The sequence below is a fragment of the Hypanus sabinus genome, chromosome 26 (genome assembly GCF_030144855.1).
Source record: "Hypanus sabinus isolate sHypSab1 chromosome 26, sHypSab1.hap1, whole genome shotgun sequence".
Classification (NCBI taxonomy): domain Eukaryota; kingdom Metazoa; phylum Chordata; class Chondrichthyes; order Myliobatiformes; family Dasyatidae; genus Hypanus; species Hypanus sabinus.
The window spans coordinates 22,509,749-22,527,306 of NC_082731.1; the positions used below are offsets into that span (position 1 = coordinate 22,509,749).

At 40.8% G+C, this 17,558-nt stretch overlaps 1 gene segment (V, D, J or C); it reads left to right on the forward strand.

Annotated features, from left to right (window-relative positions):
* The first annotated feature begins 7,356 nt into the window (after window positions 1–7,356).
* LOC132381697 (T cell receptor alpha variable 38-2/delta variable 8-like) lies at window positions 7,357–12,172 on the forward strand. The segment is given in 3 exon segments: window positions 7,357–7,450; window positions 7,534–7,858; window positions 12,133–12,172. Coding segments are annotated over 3 exon segments (411 nt in total).
* The last annotated feature ends 5,386 nt before the right edge of the window (window positions 12,173–17,558 follow it).

Here is a 17,558-nt window from a genome sequence, read left to right on the forward strand (position 1 = left end):
GTAAACATTTTGAACTTTTGCAGTACTACTTTGAAGAACTGGTTTTGCAAAATCGCTTTAAGAACTGTTTTAAGCTGCCGCACAACAGCTAATTTCCGGTTGTGTTAGTCGTTTGTTTACTTTTGGGGGTTTGTTTTTCAGTGTTGTTCAGTACCTCTCTAAGGAACAGCGGCATGCAGTTACTGCGTTTATGATCCTCGGCGCACACTAACCGGCTGCTTGATACTTAACACCCAGACAGCCAATTATCGCATGCCAGATTACTTCAGACAAAAATTGTGGATAAGTGTCTCACAATGAGCAGGGAGCACCGTAATCGCATTTATCGTTTTGTCTGATTCGAACATTGATTGACAGAAACTACGAAGGAGTGTAAAGGACAGAGAGACTGTGAGAGATAAAGATATATTTATATAGACAGAGAGACAGAGAGACAGAGAGAGAGAGAGAGAGAGAGGAGAGAGAGAGAGAGAGAGAGAGAGAGAGAGAGAGAGAGAGAGAGAGAGGAGAGAGAGAGAGAGGAGAGAGAGAGAGAGAGAGAGAGAGAGAGAGAGAGAGAGAGAGAGAGAGAGAGAGGGAGAGGAGAGAGAGAGATATGAATGGATGGATAGTTAGAGGTAGATTATTTGAAAACAGTGACTGAATGTCCTTAAACCAGCTTTTTAATTTATTACAGAATGCTCACATCTCAGCATTGCAGACTTGTAACAAATATTACAAATATTACCTGCCGACCAGTTGAATGTATTATGACTTTTTCCCCTGAATATAATGCGTCAAACACAACAGTCGTTGCCTGTTTTTATAACCATTACCAGATTCTGACATGAAATTATAATTACAGGCTTGGTGTCTGAGACAGAAGACAATGACCGTGTGTGACCATATCGAACATCCAGTTTGGAAGCAGTGAGAACGTCAAGCAAACGACGAAGTCAACTACATTACACAAACTACGCATTTAACACTGCAGCATGCTTCATGCACAGTTAAACAAGCGTGTGTGGTCAACTCACTCTGAACATCAATCTCCGAATTGTTCTTCATACTGTTCGCGACCACAGAGTGAAAATTAGTGTCTTCAATGCATGTGGGACGCGAACAGACATTTTAACTTTCATATTATCTGTTTTCTGTAGTATATGAGAGAGACAGAAAATCCGTCGTGGAACTTTTGCCATGTCAATCACCAAGGTAAAAGTAGAAATATAAATAACCTATCCTTACAATCCAGCTGTCCGCCGAGTTGTTTCGATATTTTGAAAATACTGAAAATCTAAATGCACCGCCCAATGTTGTGCATCAAATGACGTAGGCGAAGGTGATTTATACAAAATGCTTTTTACTGGGCGATAGTCCAATCCTGAAATAGGAAAAACAACAACATTCTCCAAAAAATAACAAACAAACAAACAAGTAAACAACGACTTTCACTCATTAACGGATCTGCCTTCAGCACAACACCATGTATTTCGAAAATCTTGTAGTTATAGTTACTGTCTTGTTTTCAGGTGGCTCTTTAATTACAAATCTTATGTGCGCCCCCTTTGGTTCATATACCCTCAGATTGCTAGATGTGTTATGCTTTTCTTGCACAGGTTTATGGAGAAGAGCGTTTATAACAGACGCCTCTTGTTCTAATTGTTGAGGAAGGGCAGACCACATCGCTCATCTGCAACCATACCGCATCGTACGACGGCGGTACCTTCTTCTGGTACACTCAGTTTCCCAAGAGAGTGCAGACAATTGCCATCAATAAAATCTCACCCGTTGTTTTGAGGAACGATCTCCCGATTTGTCACACAACGTTTCTGTTTTATTAGTCAAAAGTATTTGGCACGTCACTTTAGCTATCGCCGGGGCGTTCGTGTCCGATTTTGCAAAGTAGCTTTGTCTAATGAAGACCACACAGAGTTTTAACAGCTAACCACCCGCAGAAAAGAACAGATGATCAAGCCGGCTGTCCCCAGGGTGCGCACGAATGCAATGAACGTAGCTTATTTGTAAAAACAAGGAGAGAGAATAGGCGTACACGGGAGAAGAGAACTAAACCTTTTTATTTTGTGATATGCAAATCGATATTACGTGCGACCAGGCCGACCAGATACTGCTGCCGTATTACACAAAGCAACCAATGGGAAATATAAAATTGTAAGAATTAAATGAGTCAGTCAATGGATGCACAGTAGAACCATCTTTTTACAGAAAATTTAGTTAACCACACAGGACAACGTCTCAGAAATAAAATTTGACTTTTATATTACCTGTGTTCGAACTGTATTAGATTTTTCATGCAGCTTTGCCCATGATAATGAATAAAGTAAAATTGGAAATGCAAATAAGCTATACTTCAGAGCAGCTCTCAGTCAACGTTCGGATATTTTATATGTCTTGACAATTCAAACGTACCTCCGAATGATTTGCAACAAATGACGTACTCGAAGTTGATTTGTTCCAAAACTGATTACTTCATTGGCTCGCCAATCCTGAACTATGAAACCGACATCTCGCTACAAAATAAAGCAGTCATATTTGAGCTCTCTGTTGTCATACGTGGACGTGCAGGTGTTATCTCGCTTCGAAACAACGTCATGTCCTTCGCGTAGCTTGTCATGATAGTCGCACTTCGAGGTGTCTAAAAGTATAAATCTGATGTTCGCCTTTGGTTTCAGTAACCATCAGGCTGGTAACGGTGTTTCCCATTCTTGCAGAAGCTTGCGGCGAGGAGACATTTTCCCAGAAACCGCTTGAACTAACTGCTGCGGAATGGCAGACCGTCACGCTGAACTGCAACTATTCCACTCTTTACGACACCAGTACTGCTTTATGGTATCTTCAGTTTCCCAAAGCAGAGCCGAAATTTCTTATAAAGAAACTCACCAGTGGTTTCGAGGATAGATCTCCTGATTTGCCAGACAGATTTTCCGTTTTATTAGACAAAAGTAATCGGCAACTCACGTTAACCATCACTTGGGCGCTCGTCTCCGGTGCTGCTACGTATTTTTGTGCCATGAAGCCCACATTGGTTTATAATAGCCACAGACCGGGACAAAAAACGAATAACGGCATTCGTGTTGTCTCCAGAGGGCACTCCAACGCGTTGTACTTTGCCGATTTGAAAAAAAAGAAGAAATATGTAAGCATACATTGGAGCAGCGAAGTAAAACAGTTACTTACAAAGAACTAAGCTATCGTATGCACAGTGTTGAATATAATCTGAAATGTCATTGGGAGCAAATATCTGCTGCAAAACCTAATATGTAATCCACTGATCCCACTCCGTGAAACGATGCTGTGCCAACATAAATTGTTTCATATAACTGATGGGCCCTAAGGAATAGCGGCATATAGTTTCTGCGCTCTGGTTCCCCTGGCGTCCGGTTACCTTCAGCTGGATATTTATGAACCAGAGCGACTATTATTGCCTGCCGGCTTACATCATGGAAAAAATAACTGTGTTTAAGGGCTTCATGATGAGAATATAACTCCTTAGTACTAATGGTTTTGGTCTAGCATTTATGTTATATTTTCATGTTTATATCGAGTCTGATTCAGAGTTCATTGTGGAACTACCTCTGCACGTGATTTCAGCGCAAATCAGCGTTGTTTCATTGCAATGTCGAATCTTATGTATTCAGTTATATATTAACCGAAATAAATTCCACTGAGGTCCAGTGAGATCTGTTTTTAATATCCAGCTTTGATGTTTGTTGCAGAGCGACACCTGTAATTAAAAATCGAATTAATATCTTTAATTGAAAAAAATGAGAACGTCAAGCAAACGATTGTCAGCTACTTTGCCCCAACTACACAATTTACACTGCAGCAAACAACATGCACAGCTAAACAAGTGTGTCTGATTACATAATTCTGAAAAAAAAAATAATACCCGAATTGTTCTTCATATTGTTCACGACCTCAGTGTGAAAATGAGCTTCTTGAAGACAAAGGGGACGCGACCATACTTTCGTGCGGTAGCGTAGATGGCAACCAAATTTAACGAAACATTGCTTATTTGAAAGGAATCAATCGATAACTGGAACGATAGAAGAAGCATTCGATGGATGATTTAGCTAAACCCAACTGACAATTTCCAAAGAATAAAGAATAACTGTCATAGTATCTATTTTCTTATGTAAATGAAAGATACGGAAAATCCGTCGTGGAGCGTCTGCCCATGTCAATCACCAAAGTAAAAGTAGATATATAAATGAACTGTACTTACACTCCAGCTCTACTCCGAGCTGTTTTGATACTTTGAACATACTGAAAATAGAAATGTACCTCCCAGTGACGTGCGTCAGGTGACATGTTCAGATGTGAGTTGTCCAAACCGTTTTTATTTGATGACAGGCCAAACACGAAACAGGGGCACAACAAAACTCCGCAACATAAAACAATCAGATATGCGCTTTGAGTTCTGATACATAGATCTGCAAGTGTGATCCCCTTTCAGGATAACACCATGCACTTCAAAAAACTTGTGATAATGGTAAATGTCATGTATCGGGGTGCGTCTAAAAGTACGAATCTGAGGAGCGCTCATTGGTTTAATTTACCCTCAGTTGTTAACTGTGTTATGCTTTCTTGCAGCCACATGAGGCAAAGCGTCAGTATCCCTGGAACTGCTTGAACTAACGACCGCGGAAGGACAGACCGTAACCAACAAACGCAAATATTCCGCTTCTTATAACAGCGGTAGCGCTAGCTGGTATTTTAGTGCCCGGGACAGCGCAGAAACTTAAAAAAAAACAAACAAACAAAAAACTCATCTGTGGTTTCGGGGTGTGATCTCCCGATATGCAAAACAGCTTTTCTGTTTACTTATTTCAAAGTACTCGGCAGGTCCCTTTAGCAATCGCCGTGGCGATCGCGTCCGACGTTGCAAAGTAGTTTTATGCCATGACGAACATATTGGTTTATAACAGCTAAAGGCACAGACAGAAACGAAGAGTGTCATTAGCGTTGGAACATTGAATGACAGAAAACACCAGAGAGTGTAAAAGAGAGAGTGAGAGAGAGAGAGAGAGAGAGAGAGAGAGAGAGAGAGAGAGAGAGAGAGAGAGAGAGAGAGAGAGAGAGAGAGAGAGAGAGAGAGAGAGAGAGAGAGAGAGAGAGAAAGGATAAACAGTTAGAGGCAGATCATTTGAAAGAGAGTAAATTGAATGCCCCTATAGCAGTTTACTCAGTTGTTTCAGAATGTTCACTTCTGAACTTTACAAACTTGCACCAGATATTGCCTGTTGAGTATTTGAATGTGTTATGTATTTTTTTTTTCTCTCTGAACATAATGCATCAAGCACACAGTCGTTGCCTGTTTGAATAACTATTGCATGTCTCTAACATGAAATTAATATTACAGGTTTGTTGAATTAGACTGAAAACAATGACTGTGTGTGAGCATATCGAACATTCATTTTGAAGCTGTGAGAACGTCAAGCAAACGGTGAGGTCCGCTACGTTGCAAAAACTACACAATTAACTCTGCAGCAAGCTTCATGCACAGCGAAACAAGCGTGTGTGCTCCCCTAGTTCGCAACATTAATCTCCTAATAGTCCGTCATATTGTTCGCGACCGCAGTGTGAAAATTAGTGTCTTGAATGCATGCGGAATGCGACCAGACCTTCGTGCGGTAGCGCCGAAGGCAACCAATTGGAACGAAATTAGCATTTTTTCAAACGAGTGAAACGATGACCGGCACAGTAGTAAAAGCTTTCGATGGACGATTTAATTTAGCCCAGATGAGTTTCCCACGAATAAAATTTAACTTTCCTGTTACAAGTTACAGACAAAAAAATTGTGGTGGAGCGCAGCAGGCCATGCAGCATCTATACGAAGAAGCACTGTCAACGTTACGGGCCGAGACCCCTCGTCAGGTCCTAAGCACAGATTACCTCGTGATTAATTTTAACTTTCCTATTATCTGTTTTCTGACGTAAATGAGAGAGACAGAAAATCCGTCATGGAAATTTTCCATGTTCCTCACCAAAGTAAAGGTAGAAATTTAACTGAACTGTACTTAAACTGCAGCTCTCCGCCGAGTTGTTTCGGTATTTTGTACATACTGGAAATCCAAATATAACTCCCAATGATATCCATCAGATGACGCAGGCGAAGATGATTAGTTCCAAATTCATCTTATTTGGTGACAGGCCAATCTTGCTTCAGGGAAACTGAAGAACAACAACAGTCTAAAAACAAACAATCACACAAACAATCAAACAATCAAACAAGCAGGCATGAGCTTGGTGTTCTCATACATAGACTTTCACAGATTAACGGATCTGCCGTAAGGACAACAAGATGCATGTCGAACATCTTGAAGTGATAGTACTTGCCGTGTTCCCAAGTGGGTCAAATGTTACAAATCACATGTGTGAAAATCTTGCATCATATACCCTCAGACTGGTAGATGTGTTATGCTTTCTTGCAGGAGTTTACGGCGAAGAGCTATAACAGCAGAATCCGCTTGTTCTAGTTTTTGAACAGGTGCAGACCTTATCACTCAGTTGCAACTATACCGCATCTTACGACAGCGGTGCCGTACACTCAATTTCCGGAGGAGGCGCCGAAATTTGAAATAAATAAAATCTCACCTGTGGTTTCGAGGAACGATCTCCCGATTTGCCACACAGGTTTTCTGTTTTATTTGTCAAAAATATTCGGCATATCACTTTATCAATCGCTGGGGGTACTCCTGTCCGATATTGCAAAGTAGCTTTGTGTAATGAAGGCCACGTTGAATTTTAACAGCGAACTACCCGCAGAAAAAAAAAACAGATGATCAGCCGGGCTGTATCCAGGGGGCGTCCGAATGCGATGAACTTAGCTTATTTGGAAAGAAAAAAGACATAGATTAAGCTTAACTGTATTTCAGATAAGCAATTCGAAATTACGTGTGACCAGGGCGACCAGATATTACTGCCGTATTGCACAAGGGAAATGTAAAAATATAAAATTGTATATTTTAACCGAGTGAGTCAATGAATGCACAATAGAACTATCTCTCGAAAGAGAATGTATTTAACCTCATTTGACAACGACCCAGAAACGAAATTTGGCCTTTATATTATCTGTGTTCTATCTGTCTTAGATCTGCCATACAGATTTACTCCATGATAATCAATAAAGTAAAATTGGAGATGCAACTAAACTATACTTCAGACCAGCTCTCTGCCAACTTGTTCGGATACATTGTATACTTTGATAATTCAACTGTATCTCGTAATGTTTTGCGTCAGATGACGTAGGGGAAGTTGATTTGTCCCAAACCTGTGTTACTACGTTGGCTGGCCAATCCTGAACTGTGAAAACGATAACTCTCTACAAAATAAAACAGTCCGATTTGAGCAGTCTGTTCTCATGCAAAGACTTGCAATGGTTCTGTCCCTTTGAAAAACGCCATGTACTTCGCACGTCTTATCATGATAGTAATCGTCGCGCTTCGAGGTGAGTCCAAAATTACAAATCCGATGTCCGACCTGTGGTTTCATTTACCGTCGGAGTGGTAACTGTGTTTTGCTTTCCTGCAGGCACTTGCGGCGACGAGCCAGTATCGCAGAAACCGCCTGAATTAACTGTTGGGGAAGGGAAGACCGTACCGCTCAACTGCAACTATTCTGCTATATACGATGACAGCACTGTTTTCTGGTACATTCAGTTTCCCAGGAGAGCGCCGAAATTTCTAATAAAGAAACTCCCCGGTGGTTTCGAGGAACGATCCCCCGAATTGCCAGACAGATTTTCTGTTCTACTAGACAAAGTTAATCGGCATGTCACTCTAACCATCGCTGGGGCGCTTATCTCCGATGCCGCAATGTATCTTTGTGCAATTAAGCCCACATTGGTTTATAACAGGTACAGACCGGGACAAAAAACAAATGTGATCATTCGCATTGTCTCCAGGGGGCGCCCGAACGCGTTAAACTTTTTGAAAAACAAAAGGAGAAAATATGTAAGCATACATCGGAGCGATAAATTAAAACCTTTATTTACAATCAGCTAAACTACAATACGCCAATTTTCACTGTAATCTGAAAGCTTATCGGGATCAAATATCTGCTGCTGTATTTAATATGTATTCCACTGATAGCCATCGTGATCCTATACTGTGCCAACATAAATTCTTTTAAATTAGTCAGGGACCCTATAGAACAGAACGGCATGTAGTTTCTGCGTTCCTGTTCCCCGGCGTATGGTTACCTGCTGCTTGACTTTTAACACCCAGACAGACAATTATTGCCTAGCAGATTTCTTCATGGTAAAATTGTGGTTAAGTGCCTCACGATGAGAATGGAAATCTTATTGAAGGTCTTGCCTGATAAAAGCATCGATTGAGAGAAAACGCGGGAGAGATAAAAGCAGAGAAAGGGAGACAGTGGAAGATAGAGTTAGGGATAGAAATAGATAGAGAGAGAGTGACATTAATGGTTATGCAGTTAGAGGTAGAGTAGGTAAAAGAGAGGGAGTGAATGTCCCTACAGCAGTGTTCTCATATGTTACAGTATCTTCACCGCTTTAGTTTCCACACTTGCAACATATAATACATGCCGACTTGTTGAATGTATTATGCATATTTTTCTGAACATAATGCATTAAGCACCCTGTCAATGCCTGTTTCAATGATCATTGCACAGAAAGATTTAGCATCTGAAATTGGAATTGCAGGTTTGGTGACTGAGACAGAAGACACTGTCTGTTGAAGAAGTGAGAACGTCAAGAAAACGATGAAGTCAGCTACATTACACAAACGGCACATTTATATCTGTAGCAAGCTTCGTACACAGCTAAACAAGCGTGCACGCTACCGTAATTATCAACATTAATTTTTGAATAATTTTCGATGCTATTCGCGACAGTGTGTATATTAGTGTCTTGAATGCATGAGGAAGGCGACCAGATATTCGTGCGGTTGTGCAGTATGCAACCAAATGGAACACAAATTGCATATTTCAAACGAGTCAAACGATGACTGGCACAGTAGAAAAAGCTTTCGATGAACGATTTGGCTAACCCCAGATGACAGTTTCCCAAGAATAAAGTTTAACTGTCATAGTATCTGTTTCCTAACGCAAATGAGAGAGATAGAAGTTCCGTCATGTAGCTTTTGCCCATGTCAATCCCGATAGTAAAAGTAGAAATATAAATTAACTGAACTTACACTCCAGCTCTCCGCCGTTTTTAATCGATATTTTGAACATACTGCAAATCAAAATGCACCTCCCAATGACGTGCATCAGATGACGTAGGCAAATGCGCTTAAATCGAAACGCATTTATTTGCTAACAGGCCGATCCTGAAACAGGAGCACATCAACTCAGTGTAAAATAAAACAATCAGATATGATCTCTGTGTTCTCATACATAGACTCTCACGCGTTAAAGGACCTGCCTTCAGGACAACACCATGTAATTAGAACATCTTGTAATGATAGTAATTGTCGTGCTTCCATGAAAGTCTAAAATTAAGAAACATGTGCGCCCCTTTGCTTCATTTATCCTCAGGCTGGTAGATGTGTTAAGCTTTCTTGCAGGAGTTTACGGCGAGGAGCGTGTATATTTGACACAGCTTGTGGTAATTGCTGAGGAAGAGCAGACCATATCGCTCAACTGAAAATATACCGCATCTTACGACGGCGGTACTCTTTTCTGGTGCACTCAGTTTCCGGAGAGAGTACCGAAATTTAAAATAATGTTTTTTAAAAAATCTCACCTGTGGTTTCGAGGACCGCTATCCCGATTTGCAACACAAATCTTCTGTTTAATTAATCAAAAGTACTCGGCAGGTCTCTTCGGCAAACGACGGGACGCTCGTGTCCGATGTTGCGAAGCAGCTTTGCGCCATGACGTCCATATTGTTTTATAACAGCTACAGGCACGGGCGAAAACAAAGAGGGTCATTCGAGTTGTTTCCTGGGGACGGACAAATGCTTTGAACTTAGCTGATCTGAAAAAAAAAGTAGAAATTTGTGAGCATACACCGAACAGGCGAATTAAAACTGTTAGATACGAGCTCTGCTATATTACGCACAGGATTCACTATAATCAGAAATGGCAACGCGATCAAATAATACATTTTGCCAAGTCGAATGAATTATGTATTCTTACCTCTGAGCATAATGCATCAAGCACACAGTCGTTGCCTGTTTGAAAAACCATTGCATGTTTCTAACATGAAATTAATATTACAGGTTTGTTGAATGAGACTGAAGACAATGACTGTGTCTGAGAATATTGAAAATTCATTTAGAAGCAGTGAGAACGTCAAGCAAACGGTGAAGTCTACTACGTTACACACACTACAGAATTAACCCAGCAGCAAGCTTCATGCACAGCTAAACAAGCGTGTGTGCTCCCCTCATTCTGAACATCTGCGAATAGCTCTCCATTCTGTTCGCGACCACAGTGTGAAAATAAGTGTTTTGAATGCATGGGGAACGTGACCAGACATTCGCGCTGTAGCGCCGAAGTCAAACAATGGGAACGAAATTTTCATATTTCAAACGAGACAAAAGGCGAACGGCGCAGTAGAAAAAGCTTTCGATGGACGATTTAGCTAATCCCAGATGGCCTCCCACGAATAAATTTTAACTTTCATATTATCTATTTTCTGACGTATCTGAGAGAGACAGCAAATCCGTCATGGAACATTTGTCATGTCAATTACCAAAGTAAAAGTAGAAATATAAATGAACTGGTCTAACCATTCAGCTCTCTGCCGAGTTGTTTCGGTATTTTGATCATACAGAAACTCCAAATTAAACTCCCAATGTTGTGCACCAGATGACGTAGGCAAAGGTGATTTATCACAAATGCAATTTATTTGGTGACAGGCCAATACTGAAACAGGAGCACAACAACACTCTACAAGAACAAACAACAAACAAACAACAATCAGATATGAGCTGTGTTTCTAATACATTGTCTTTCACAAATTAACGGGTCTGCATTCAGGCAACATCATATATTTCGAATATCTTGTAGTTAAGTAGTAATTGTCGTGTTTACATGTGTTTCTGAAATTACAAAACATACGCGCGCCCCTTTGCTTCATGTGCACTCAGACTGGTAGCTGTGTTATGCATTCTTGCAGGAATTTATGGCGAGGGGCCTTTTTCTCAGACACCGCTTGTTATAATTTTTGAGCATGGGCAGACTATATCGCTCACCTGCAACTATGTCGCATCTTATGATGGAGGTACCGTTTTCTGGTACATTCAGTTTCCAGAGAAAGTGCCGAAATTTAAAATAAATAAAATCTCAGCTGCGGTTTCGAGGAACGAACCCCGATTTACCACACAGTTTTTCTGTTTTATTAGTCAAAAGTATCCGGTATGTCTCTTTAGCAATCGCCGGGGGACTGTGTCCGATTTTGCAAAGGAGCTTTGTGTAATGAAGCCCACTTTGCTTTCTAACACCTACATATTTGGAGAAAAGGACAGATGATCAATCGGGCTGTCTCCAGGGGGCGTCCGAATGCAATGAAATTCGCTTATTTGAAAAAAAACGATAGAATAAGCGTGCACAGGAGAAGAGAATTAAAACTGCTTTTAAGATAATCAAATCGATAATACTCCGACCAGGGCGACCAGATACCACTGCCTTATTGCACAATGCAACCAATGGGAAATATAAAATTGCATATTTGAAACGAGACAGTCAATGAATGTCCAATTGAAATATCTTTCTACAGAAAATATGCTTAACCCCAAATGACAACGTCCCAGAAACAAAATTTGCCTTCTTTATAACATGTATTCGATCTGTATTAGATCTGTCATGCAATTGGAAATGCAAATAAGCGAAACTTTGGACCAGCTCTCAGTCAAATTTGCATCAGATGACGAAGGCGAAGCTGATTTGTTCCAAACCCGTGTTACATCGTTGGCTGGCCAATCCTGAAATATGAAATCGACAACGCTCTACAAAATAAAGCAATCCGATCTGAGCTCTCTGTTCTCATACATAGGCTTAGTGGTGGTATCTGCCTTCAGAAACAACGCCATGTCCGTTCCATATCTTGTCTTGATAGTAATTGCCGCGCTTCGCGGTGAGTCTAACATTAAAAATCTGATGTGCTTCTCCTTGTTTAATTAACCATCGGACTGGTAACAGTGTTTTGCTTTCTTGCAGGTGCTTCCGGCGCGGAGTCAGTATCCCAGAAACCGTCTGAACTAACTGCTGGGGAAGGGCAGAAAGTCACACTGAACTGCAACTATTCCACAACGTACGATAGCGTTACTGCTTTCTGGTACCTTCAGTTTCCCGGAACAGCGCCGAAATTTCTTATAAAGAAACTCAGCAGTGGCTTCGAGGAAAGATCTCCCGATTTGCCGGACAGATTTTCCGTTGTATTAGACAAAAGTAATCGGGAAGTCATTTTATCCATCGCTGGGGCTCTCGTCTCCGATGCTGCTACGTATCTTTGTGCCATGAAGCCCACATTGGTTTATAATAGCTGTAGACCCGAACAAAAACAAATAAGCGCATTCCTGTTGTCTCCAGAGGGCGCCCGAGCGTGTTGTACCTTGCTGATTTGAAAAAGAAAAGAATAAATGTGTAAGCATACACCAGAGCCGCGAGTTAAAACATTTATTTACAATGAGCTAAGCTATAATACGCAGTGTTCACTATAATCTGAAATGTCATTGGGATCAAATACCCGCTTCAAAATTCAATATGTAATCCACTGACACCACTCCGTGAAACGATGCTGTGCCAACATAAATTGTTTCATATAACTCATGGACCCTAAGGAACAGCGGCATATAGTTTCTGCGCTGTTGTTCCTCTGGCGTACGGTTACCTGCTGCTGGACATTTATGACTATTATTGCTTGCCAACTTACATCATAGACCAACAGTTGTTAAGCGCTTCCTGGTGAGAATTTAAATCCGTAGTTCTAATTGTTCAGGTCTAGCATTTAAGATATGTTTTCATGTTTATATCGAGGCTGCTGCAGAGTACATTCTGGAAATTTCGCTGCAAGTAATTTCAGCAAAATTCGGCGCAGTTTCATTACAATGTAGAATCGTATGTTTCAATTATATATTAACCGAATTTCATTCCACTGAGTTCCAGACAGTTCTGTTTTAAGTATCCAGCTTTGACGCTGTTGCAAAGCGACAACTGTAATTAAAAAAAAAATAATTAAAATCTGTAATTGAAAAAATGAGAACGTCAAGCAAACGGTGGTCAGCTACTTTACACCAACTACACAATTTACACTGCAGCAAGCTTCATCCACAAATAACAAGCGTGTGTGATCCCCTAATTCTGAAAAAAAGAAACATAATATGAGAATAGTTCTTCATACTGTTCACGACCGCAGTGTGAAAATAAGTGTCTTGAAGACGTATGGAACGCCACCAGACATTCGTACCGTAGCGCAGGTGGCAACCAAATTGAACGAAACATTGAATATTTTAGAGGAGTCAATCGATGACTGGAACAGAAGAGGAAGCTTTCGATGGACGATTTAGCTCACTCCACATGACAATTTCGAAAGAATAAAAAAAAATAACTTTCATAGTATCTGTTTTCTGACTCAAATGAGAGAGAAAAAAAATCCGTCATGGAGTATCTGCCCATGTCAATCACCAAAGTAAAAGTATATATATAAATGAACGGAACTTACTCTTCACTTCTACGCTGAGCTGTTTTACTATCATGACAAGACGTGTGAAGTACATGGCTTTTTTCTGAAGGGAGATAACTACTGCAAGTCTATGTATGAGAACGGAGAACTCAGATATGATTGCTTTATTTTGTAGCGAGTTGTCTTTTTGATAGTTCAGGATTGGCCAGTCAAGGATGTATCACATCACATGTTTGGAACGAATCAACTTCGCCTACGTCATCTGGAGGTATAGCTGAATTCTCAAGGTATGCAAATTACCCGAACAGGTTGCCAGAAAGCTTGTCTGAAGTTTACCTAATTTGCAGTTCCGGTTTTACTTTATTGATTGTCATGGGCTGAAGCTGCATGACAGACCTAAGACAGATCGAATACAGGTAAAAGAAATGCCATGTTGTGTTTCTGGGAAGTTGCCATGTGGAGTTAAGTACGTTTTCTGTCGAAAGATCGTCCTGTTGTGCTTTCATTGACTGACAAATATACAATTTTCTATGTCCCATCTGTTCCGTTGTGCAATACGGCAGTAATATCTGGTCGCTCTGGTCACGCGTAGAATCGATTTGCTTATCTTAAAAACAGTTACGCTAATTCTATCTCAATTTTATTTCAAATAAGCTAAGTTCATCGCAGTCGGATGCCCCCTGGAGACAGCCCGTTGGATCAACTGTCCTTTCCTCCTGGTATTTCGCTGTTAAAACCAAAAGAGGGCTTCATTACACAAAGCTACTTTGCAAAATCAGAAAGGAGTCCGCCAGCGATTGCTAAAGTGACATGCCGAATACGTTGGGCTAATGAAACAGAAAAGCTGTGTCGTAAATCGGGAGATTGTTCCTGGAAACCACAGGTGAAATTTTATTTAGATCAAATTTCGGCGCCTTCTCCGGAAATTGAGTGTACCAGAAAACCGTCGAAAGATGGATATAGTTGCAGTTGAGCGATATGGTCTGCACTTGGTCAACAATTAAATCAAGCAGTGTCTGCTATACAGGCTCATATGCGTAAACTACTGAAAGAACGCACAACACATATACCAGTCTGAGGGTATATGAAGCAAGATGCATGTCTTTGGGAGGTACATTCTGACTTACATTATGTTCAAAATAATATTTTTTTTCTATTATACACAGGTACACGGCATGCCCCTTCACAATCGCTGGGGCGATCGTCTCCAATTCTGCCATGTAACATTGCAACGTGAAGCCCACATTCGTGTATAACAACTGCACTGCCGAAGAAGAACAAAGAGGATCAAGAGTGTAGTCACCTGAGGGCGCCGGAACGCGTTTAGCCTAGCTAATAGGAAGGAAAAGAAGAACAATGTTTCCGTACACAGGAGTCGGGAAATAAAAATGCTTCTCACAATGAACAAAGTTATAATATTCACAATATTCCCTTTAATTTGAAATTTCATTGGGTTTAACGATTTGCTGATAAATTCAATCTGTTCAACGACTTAGCCACTTCGGGCATCCAAACTGAAGCAAACATAAATTGCCTCATGCAAGTCCTGGAACCTCTGGAAGAGTAGCATGCGGCTAGGTATCGGCGTTCCGGTTTACGGTTACATGCTGCTGTGCATTTAAGACCTAGACAGCCAATTAATGTCTGCTTCACGGAAAAAAAGAAACAACTCTGGATAATAGCCTCACGATGAGTATACCCTGTTTTCTCATGGAAGATACGGTACACAAACAACAAAAATTAACTCTTCAGCTGGCTTGATGTATCCCTGAGAGAATGCGCGTGCTCCTTAACTCCGAAGATTAATTTCCAAATACTTATTCGGCACTGGTCGCGACCTCCGTGTTAAAATGTGCGTCTTGAATACAAAGAGAATGCGACGAGACTCCTGTGTCGTGGCACACAAGGCAACCAATGGGAAAGAGGTGCTGCATATTTCAGATAATACTGTCCATAACCGGCGGAGTAGAAGCAGGTTTCGAACGACAAGTGAACTTATTCCATATGACTATGTCCCGGTAATAAAATTTTACTCTCATATTATTTTTTACTCTGTTAGAACTGAAAGCGAGAGTGAGAGAGACAGAACTCGTCATACAGCATCCAACCATATTAATCAGCTAAGTAAAATTGGAAATGATAATGTGTTGTACTTACACTTCAGCTACTTGCTGATTTGTCCGGATATTTTATTGTAATTTGCTATAGAAAATGCACCTCCGATTGACGTGCATCCAATTACGTTGAAGAACAAACATAATTTGTGCCGAACCAGTTTATTCCTTTTGACAGGCCGATTATAAACTAGGAGAACAGTTTTTTTTTACTGAAAAATAATACCTTAATATTTGAGCTTTGTTTTCTCATTAATAAATTTGAACACGTTAAGTTATCTATCTTCAAGACAACAGCATGTACATCGCACATTGTGTAATGATAGTAATTTTGATCCCAGGAGGGGCTAAAATTAAAAATCCGTTGAGCACATTTGCCTTTGATTTAGCATCAGACTGCTAACAATGTTCTGCTTCCTTGCAGGAGCTTGTGACGAAGAGCCAATATCCAATAAACTGCCTAAACTTATGGCTGAGGAAGAGCAGATCGTAACTTGCAATTATTCTGCATCTTGCGACAGTGTTACTGTATTCTGGTGCACTCAGTTTCCCAGGACAGCGCCGAAATTTCAAATTAAGAAACAGAGTACTTATTTCGAGGAACGCTCTCTAGATTTCCCAGACAGATTTACTGTTCTATTAGGCAGCAGTAATCACATTTTACATTCAGCATTTACCAGAGCCCTCATTTCAGATTCTGCCATGTACCTCAGTGCCATGACGGTCACATTGGTTCATAACAGCCTCAGATCAAGACAAAATAAAAAAAATGTTGCCTCTAGAGGGCGCACTCACACTTGACTTCTGCTGATCGGGGGAGAAAAAAGAAACGTTGAAAGATGTCGGCGTACACAGGAGTAGCGAGTTAAAATGTGACATTGAGGAAGAGGCTGTTTTCTTGACACTACTGTCTCAGAGTGATGCCTTCTTCTGTGATGACTGCCTTAGAGATTACGCAAAAGAATTAAGTATCATCAGCAAACTTAATTCGCCGATCAGATCTGTGAATGGCCACATGGCGATGAGTGTATGGAGAGATAAGAACGGAGCTTAGGACACAGCCTTGAGGAGCACCTGCGCTCAGGGTCAGAATGGCAAAGGTTACGGAGCCGACTCCTACCACCTGCCGCTGATCAGAAAGGAAGTACAGGATCAGGTTGCACAAAGGAAGGGTGAAAGCCGAGGGCTCTAAGCTTGTTTTCGAGCCTGGATGGAATTACCGTTTTGAATGTTAAACTGTAGTATAGAACAGCATTCGCACATCAGGATCCTTCTTTTTGAGATGTGGAAGGACAGCGTGTAGATATATGGCTATTACATCACCTGTCTATCGGTTGTGTTGGAAGGCGAATTTTAGGCGGTCCAGTGTGGATGTCATCGTGCTGCAGATATAGTTCTTCACAAGCCAGTAAAAGCATTTGCTTAATTTTGAGGTGAGAGCGTTAGGGCACCAATCGTTCAGACAGGTTATCTTGCTCTTTCCAGGTACAGGGGTAAAGGTGGACGTTTACAGCGTAACAGGGTACTCTATATTTGAGGAGCAAGGAAGAAAGATAATCAATTCTGATTATAAAATACAAATGTGGGATCGTCTGAAATATTAATTTAGCCTGAAATTCTCAATTTCATTTAGATTTGTCTGGAGATTTAATCCGGTAAAACTTTCTTTGTACAGGTCGCAGCAGTTGCAGCATCATCTCAGTTTCACCAAATATAATCACAGTATTCTGCCAAATTCAGAATACAAATTGTGTGAACCTTCTTCTGTAGAAAGGAAATCCAACATTTCTGACAGCGAAAAGGAATATATTGCTAAAGGATACAAGGAGAAGTTGAAAAATAAAACG